The 7,776-nt window shown below is 42.5% G+C and overlaps 2 protein-coding genes across 2 annotated transcripts; one reads left to right on the forward strand and one right to left on the reverse strand.

Moving 5' to 3' along the window:
- The first annotated feature begins 160 nt into the window (after positions 1-160).
- On the forward strand, positions 161-1,440 carry LOC141827008 (transcription factor HHO3-like). Its single transcript, XM_074714300.1, has 4 exons — positions 161-260; positions 406-732; positions 828-904; positions 1,138-1,440. The coding sequence occupies exons 1-4, from the start codon at positions 161-163 to the stop codon at positions 1,375-1,377; spliced, it is 744 nt and encodes a 247-aa protein (XP_074570401.1). The 3' UTR covers positions 1,378-1,440.
- A 187-nt stretch (positions 1,441-1,627) lies between these two features.
- Positions 1,628-3,954, reverse strand: LOC141826832 (IQ domain-containing protein IQM2-like). Its single transcript, XM_074714136.1, has 9 exons — positions 3,569-3,954; positions 3,310-3,490; positions 3,131-3,219; positions 2,951-3,044; positions 2,723-2,869; positions 2,533-2,625; positions 2,339-2,440; positions 2,122-2,221; positions 1,628-2,070 (listed from the first exon to the last, which is right to left on the reverse strand). The coding sequence occupies exons 1-9, from the start codon at positions 3,952-3,954 to the stop codon at positions 1,628-1,630; spliced, it is 1,635 nt and encodes a 544-aa protein (XP_074570237.1).
- Between the last annotated feature and the right edge of the window lie 3,822 nt (positions 3,955-7,776).

The raw sequence follows: 7,776 nt of genomic DNA on the forward strand, positions 1-7,776 counted from the left end.
TCCTCTCTCTACGTGACGGCTCGACTTTGTCCCCCATCCCTTCTCTTCTGTCGTCTCGTTCATTGTCAAGCTGCAGAAGCTTATAAGCTCTTAATTTAAGACCTTCTGTGATGATGTGATGATTTTCAGAAGGTCTTAATTCGTGTTTAAGATAGTATATATGGACATTCATGAGTTGATTCGTGCTCTCGATGAGGAGCGGAAGAAGGTGGAAGCCTTCCAAAGTGAGCTGCCTTTGTGCCTTCAACTCATCGACCAAAGTAAGGTTTTCAAAAAGCCTTTTTATCGATCGATACAACAATTAAAATCAAGAGTAGTATATATATATTATTGTATATATATGATCTCACGCTATATTATGATGTTTGGTTTGATTTGATTTGATGCTTGGCCATTATATTGCAGCAATAGAGAACTACAAGGAGATGATGGCTAGTGGCTGCGAGGGAAGATCAAGCTACTACAACACTGTAGTGAAGGAGATGGAGTTCATTTCCTTAAACCCTAATCACCCTAATTGCGATAAGGCACTGCCGGAGAGGCCTATAGCAGTTAGGGCTAGGCCAGGAGGAGCACTGTCAGTGATCGGCTACGACGATAACAATGACGATGCCGCCGACGAAGAAGAGAACTCTCAAAGATCTCAATCGAGGAGGAAGGTGAGAAGGTATTGGTCGGAGGATTTGCACAAGAGGTTCTTGCATGCGTTGGAGCAATTAGGTGGTTGTGATGGTGAGTGAGTCCAGTCGACTAAGTAGTTGTTTACTTAATTCATTGTTTACTTTCGAGTTTAAATTACTTTGTTGATCGCCAAGTGATTGATGTAGTTGCCACACCGAAGTACATAAGGAAGCTAATGAAGGTGGATGGGCTCACCAACGATGAGATCAAGAGTCATTTGCAGGCTAGTTTCACCATATAGACAATCATATATACGTGATCTTGTTTAGTTTTTCAGTGGATTATCGCAAAGAATCTAAGCTTCTTCTTTATCATTTACTCATTTGTTTAATTAGTTAGTATCTAACCTTTCTCTTTGATTGTAGCAATTACATTTCGCTTTCGATTGTTATTTAACCTTAATCTGTTCAAACCAATACAATGAGATTGAAACTAATAAGATCATACTTTGCTCAGAAATTTCGACTTCACTCGAGGAGAAGTAACCCTGCAGGGTTATGCAGCAGCAGCAGCAGTCCTCAGTCGGCTCAATTTGTGGTGGTGAGAGGTATATGGATTCCTACCCCGGCCGATGTTGCTGCTTCATCTAATACGCCTCCGGTGATCGCCGGAGCACCGGAGGCGAGGATGCAGCAGCTTCTCTTACCCCTGCTTCCCCCCCTTCATGTTCCTGGACCGACCAAAGAGAGCAAGTAAGGCCTAATTAACAGTTGCTGCATTTTTGTGACTTTCACCAACTAGAAACTCATTTGAGATCAATTCGTGTGTATTTGTGTGTTCGAGTGCGACAAGAACACAGATCCTTGTTGATTGCCTAGAACAAATTAAACTTTATTGATTTCCTCTTTGAGGACTTTTTGATCAAGGGAAAATTGGCTTTCCTTTAGTACATCAATTTGACACCATCTACAAAACCAATCAATTTAACACCATTTGGTTATCTAGTTTAAGTCCTTGGCGAATCAAACCGGGCGGCGACGGCTGCACTTTGCGGCGACAAGCTCACTTGCTCCAGAGCCTGGACCTGCAGCTCTGAGGGGTAGTCCCTAACACACACAATTCTTGGTCCTGCACCTGTTGTCCACCTCAGAGAAAGTTGCTTCCCTAGCTGATAGGATTTGATGCCTTTCTTCGAGTTTATCCTTCGAAGTATCAGTTCCGAAGGGACGATTTCTTGTTGATCCTCTTGTCGGTCCTCCTCGAGGAAGAGGTTCCTCTTCCTGAAGCTGCATTGTTGCTCAGTGTCATCAGATGGTCTTTTGGATGATGCCTCATTCTCAGTATCTGAACTGTTCAGATTTGCTTCTTCAGTCCCTTGATGATCTTCGGCTATCGTTTGGTTATCGAACACGAGATCGAATTGCTTGTCGACTGAGCCATCTGGTTCTTCTTCTGCTCCATCAAATGTCTGGACTAAATCTGTGTCCATTCCACTGAAACCATGAGATGAGTCGACTTCAGTTTCAGGTTTTTCAGATACACTTCTTTCAGCCATGACCAATTCTGAATGGCTTTCATCATCCTCTTCGGTTGGACTTTTCTGTTTGAATCAAATCAAATCGAATTGAATTGAATTGAATTGAATCAAGCCCTCAAGTGCTACAAACATGAATCAAGATATAAGCATGGTATAAGTAGTAGATACAATTCTTCTCACCTTGACATGAGTAAGATCCACATTGTTCTCCTCAAGAAAGCTCATAAATTCTTGGAAGTTCTCTTCGGTCGGGCGGTAGTGCCCGCTATGAGGCCACACAGCCTGGTAGAAACCGATGTCGAATCAGTTAACCGAGTCGACATTACTATCACAAAAGATCAAACTACACTTCAGAATTCAAACTCATTTCTAACCTTCAGAATTCCATTTTCTACAACCAGTCTTCCAGCAGCAGAAGTAGCACCACCAGCAAGAAAACTAGAGTGCTGAAATATGCCTTTCCTCTTCTGCAGAATTCGAAAACCGACACCATCGATTCGATCGGGTTAAGAAACAAGCATTCAGTTCATAAACTTTCTCAAAGGACTAGCAAACTGATTTCACCTGTCCAACATACAATTCCTTTGATGTGCTCAACACAAAAATCAACTTTGCACCTTTTGGACCATCAGATGAGTCTAGGAGTTGCCAGCTTTGCCTGTAGAAGAACTTCCCATCTTCGATCACGACTTCATAGGCCTCCCGTTCTCTCTGCAACAAGAGCAAAACAACTCATTCAAACACATGAAACTCGATCAGAATTCTGTTATTCAGATTGTTGGAAGTGCTTACTGGACCAAGATACTTGATGCACTGCTGTTGGAGTTTCGATCGAGTGCAGTACTGTTCTTCGAGATTCACCTCCTTTCCTTCTCCGACATCGAGCCTGATATCAGATAAACACAAGGAGGTGGCTCAATTCATGGATGTAGAAATGGAGATTGTGTCCGTACCAGAAAACAACAATCATACCAGTAGAAAAATGGCTGCCTGCTCTCACATTGAACCCAACAATCATAGTAGAAATGGAGATTGTGTCCATACCGATGTCGCGGATCGATCTACTCATCGATCGAAAACATCGAAAATAAGTAAAAACGAGCCCAAAAGAAGATGAAGCAACAAGGAAAGATTCAAAAGTGGATACTCACTGCCTCTAGCCAATGCTGCAAAGCAAGTTTTTGAGCTTTCTTATCCTTGGACAAGCCCTTTCCGACCTTTGCAGCTTTGGTTCTTGCCCGAGACCACCGAGATACCGCCGATTCGGCCTTTTCGAGATCGAAAAACGACACCGAACTCCGCCTGAGCTGCGCGAAATCTAACAGCTTCCACCTAGAACAAGCACAATTGCACACATTAATCATCTAAAACCATCAAACTCGATCGATCGATCCTAAACAGAGGCCATACCAGCGCTGCTCCACAAGGACGGCGCAATCCGCCAGCTGCCTTCTGGTCCTGAAGCTCTTGTAGACCTTCTGCAGCTTCACGGCGGCCTCGTGCTTGGGGCTGCCGGGGCCGACGAACTCCCCCGGCGATGCGAATCGACGATTCCGCAAAGGATTCAGCCTCGAGAATTTGGAGGAAACTGGCCTCGAGATCGTCCTCTTGGGGATCTCCATCTCCCTCCGGATGAAGCTCATCCGATGGCTGAAGGTCTTGAGCACGCAAGGCTCGGAGTCGCGGCCGTTGAAGCTGACGGAGCGCAGAGTCGTCGGCGGCCTCGCGAAGAGAGCGTCGAGGCCATTGTTCATGGAGTCGTCGAGAACTCCAGGGAAGGAACGCAGCGACCCCATAAGAAGTCGAAATCTGCAGGGGAAAAGAAACGCCGAGGGATATTTAAATTAAACTGATGATCAAGAACAGTTTTGTTTTTATTTCTCCCTCGATCCTTTGTAACAGAAAACTAGAAGGAAATTAAAACCACGACGAGATCATGAAGAAGAACATGAAAAACGATCGGGAGACTCTCTTACTTTGGGATCAAAATCCGCGCTGAAACAAGAGGTTGAAGACGCAGTTTTATGCGATCGTTCCAAAATTGGTCTGTGCGTTTAAATAGGAAGGGAAGCAGAACGAGATGACGGTGGCCGCTATGATGTTTAATGAGTATATAGAGAAGAACATTATCCTATCATGTCGAGCCACGTGTGCCAGCGAATCTACCGTGACGGTGGAGTACGGCGAGTACTTCCGACGAAGAGATATTGGAGGATCCAGCGAAGCCAACGTTTACCGAGTGTCGAACGTGGTCCAGACGAGGTTCATGGTCTGTGTGCAGCGGTGGTGTGTTTTTATCTTCTTTAATGCAATGAGATAAACAATAACATATGCTTTTAAAATAATAATACTATCACCTTTTTAAAAAATTAATTGTTTATTACTATTTTGATGAAATATTAAAATCTGTAAAAAAAAAATTTACTATTTTTGTTGATTGGAATTTTTTTCCTTTTTTAAAGTTGAGTCAATTTAACAAGTCAATTGACTAACTTATTGAGTAAACGGGGTGAGATTAAGTCGTACATTCAATCCAACTTATGTAGTTCTTGCTTAAGTTTTTTTTAATTAATATTGAATATTCAACTTATAATTTTACAGATAATTGACCCGATCTACAAAAATTTTCTATCGACCATTAAAATAAATCGAGAAGAACTCGTAATGGTCCATCCAAACAATCTATTTCTCCATTCCATTACCTATTAAAGAGAAATCATCCTTACAATACGTCATTGCAGTTAAGTCTCGAACTTGAGATCCATGATATCCGTCAACCAGAGTGATTGACCAACCAAATCAAATCAATCGGTTAAATGACCTATCTTGCGTAATCTTTTAAATTGAACAAATTAGACCTATTTTCCCCAAGTGCCTTTGACCGCAATGCTACGACGACAATATGCAACCGCGTGACTGCTTGGTCGGTCTCTTTCTTCATCGCTCTCGAGCACAATGAATTCCACAGTGCACGACAGAATGAAGAGAAAATCGCAGCTCAAAACCCAATTGAACCGTTCATCGCCAATCACAGTCAGGTACAATCGAGCCGGGGTCACGTTGCACGACTCAGTCATGATTTCCTGATCAGGAGGATGCGATCGCCTACCCGCAATTTCACGGGCGGGGGGAGGTCGTGATCGACGTTACCGCGACTGCTCTAACTGCAACCCCGTCAATGAGGTTTTAATAATAAATAATAATAAAAAGTCTTTTCGAGGATTTTAGTAGAACGGGTCCTCTTTTGCGAGTGAGTCTCGCTGTGCGGTGGACTCGGAAGGAAGTCGCAGTGTAGAAGACGAGGAGGCGGGTTGCGTGGTTGGAACTTGGAAGCCGTGGGGCACGTGTTTTGACTGCCCGCTCCACACTCACTCAGAATACAGCGATAGGGTACGCGGAAACCAACGTAGTCTAGGCTCCCCCCACTGCTGCTGCTGCTGCTGCGTCGTCACTGGTGCCGTGGCACGGGACAAGAGGACAGTGCCACTGCCAACCCACACACTCAAGGATTTGACTTGGCAAGGTTAGGTGCGCATTTGAATAGTCTTTTAAATGTATGCACCTTAAACTGGAGATCTTTTTCTTTCTTTCTTTCTTTCGGCCAGTAAGTCGGCGCCCTATCCGTTCGTGCATTGCGTGGGGAGACGCGGCGTTTCGGAAGGGAGCAGTACCGTGCGTTCATTTTTGTTTCCTTAATGCCGTGGCAAGACCTTTGTGTTTGGGACGAACCGCATTTGCTCCAAATCTCCGAGGCCTACCACCACTGTTGATGAAACCGCATTTGCTCCGAATCTCCGAGGCCTACCGCCACTGTTGATGAAAAAATAATCAACTGCTGATGAAATATATATATATAATTAATAAATATAAAAAGTTAGATGTGCAAATTGAGTATTATTAGATCCAATAGAGTCCAAGTATATCTTCAAAATAGTATAATATTATTCACTTTGAATCCAAATCCTCATAATTTTATTTTTAAATTTTAGCTAAAACGATCCCATACTAATAAGATATTGTTCCGGTTCTTTATCGACGACGATCAAGTCATCAATCAATAAAATCTCATCTCAACCTTTGTTGATCTCGTCGACGAGAAGAACCTGAGGAAGGAAGAACTGAACAAGCGGATTAACAAGATGCCGGGATTTTCCGGCGAGGCCACTCCGACGCTCAAGTCAAAAGAGAAAAAATAGAAGTAGTAATATGTGTAAAGAATTTTCAATAGCTTTTTCTTCATACCTGCGAGGTTTATATAAAAGCAAAGGGGCACAATTTTTGGATCTTGACGCATGTGATTGGCTGTTACTACGTCAATAACGGCCCAATCTCATCTGACAATTTCCAAACATCCGATAGCATAATAGTGTTGATTATCTTCATCCGACGGTTGTGCACACTTTACGGGACCAAGTCGGGAAATTGGGTCACTGTCCTTATCCTTTTGGGTGAGTTGATAAGTCTAAGCCAAAGAGAAGAAATCAGCAAAATTGCCCGTTGATGGCTGACCTGATACCTAAGGTCGGAATATATGTGACCGATCTGAATGAATGACCGAGTTGTGCGAGCATGTGGCCGAGCTTATTTGAATCACCGAACTGAACTAAGTGTGTGTCTGAGCTTTCCTATGTATGACCGACCTGGCCTAAGCATATGACTAAGCTCATCTATACGTTGCCGGACTGAACCGATCATGTGACCAATCTCTCCTAAAGGCGTGGTCGATCTCACCTGAGTACTGTGGCCGGGCTGACCGAGTTCTCCTGAATGTGTGATACCAAGACTAAATCATGAAGTCGGCTCATAATACCGGAACTAAGTCATGAGGTCGGAGAGAGCTTGATGTGTGCTTAAAGAAGCATATTGAGATTCAAGAGAGTTCGACTCAATATTTAAGGTCGTATTCCGAGACCTAATAGAGCTCGACCCAACATTGAGGAGAGATCGGGGCTTCCTGTCCTGATGAATGTTTATTTTTACTTATTTTCTTCCGTATCCCCTATTGTACTCGACGTCCATGTCATCGCTAAATATCCTTATCGGATCATATATCTTCTATCTTATAATATCAGAAACTTTTCTATATATTCTTAATATGAGATTTTGATTGTATCACAACAATCTACTATCAAACAAAACAAAAGGCCACAAGGAGCCCTCCTTAACGATCCCAACGGATCTTTTACTGGTCCAGATCTTAACAGACCCCTTACTAGGAGTCCTCCCAATCATTCCTTTGTAAGGATCTCCATATAACACCACATAGACCTGCTCTAATATCACTGTTAGATCCGATAAAATTTATATATATTTTTAAAATGATATGATATTATCCACTTTCAACATAAACTCTCATGATTTTATTTTTAAATTTTATTAAAAAGATCTCATACTAATGATATCTCTTCCATCTTATAACTTTAAGATATTTTCTATATATTTTTAATATAAAATTTTAATTGTATCCCAACCCAACTTCGTTTCACAATAAGTGATAGTAGTGCCTCGATACAGAAATTTTTAATTGGCGTGTTCAGGTGAGAGATGGATGAAGTTTATTTTGATTGTCACCACAATTATGAGCGTAGGAAAAAAGATATTGAATATCTCAATCAAGC

This window comes from Curcuma longa, chromosome 4 (assembly GCF_044706935.1).
Source record: "Curcuma longa cultivar G26 ecotype Majalengka, Jawa Barat chromosome 4, ITB_CL_G26_1.1, whole genome shotgun sequence".
NCBI lineage: Eukaryota > Viridiplantae > Streptophyta > Magnoliopsida > Zingiberales > Zingiberaceae > Curcuma > Curcuma longa.

Bases quoted from the DNA above. Each gene is read 5' to 3' on its own strand.
- LOC141827008 (XM_074714300.1), top strand. From the start codon at position 161: ATGGACATTCATGAGTTGATTCGTGCTCTCGATGAGGAGCGGAAGAAG. The intron at 261-405 runs GTAAGGTTTTCA...ATTATATTGCAG, and splicing joins CCTTCAACTCATCGACCAAA to CAATAGAGAACTACAAGGAG. The intron at 905-1,137 runs GCTAGTTTCACC...TACTTTGCTCAG, and splicing joins AGATCAAGAGTCATTTGCAG to AAATTTCGACTTCACTCGAG.
- LOC141826832 (XM_074714136.1), bottom strand. From the start codon at position 3,954: ATGGGGTCGCTGCGTTCCTTCCCTGGAGTTCTCGACGACTCCATGAAC. The intron at 3,045-3,130 runs GTATGATTGTTG...ATCTGATATCAG, and splicing joins AGGCAGCCATTTTTCTACTG to GCTCGATGTCGGAGAAGGAA. The intron at 2,071-2,121 runs GTTTCAGTGGAA...ATGGAGCAGAAG, and splicing joins TGAAGTCGACTCATCTCATG to AAGAACCAGATGGCTCAGTC.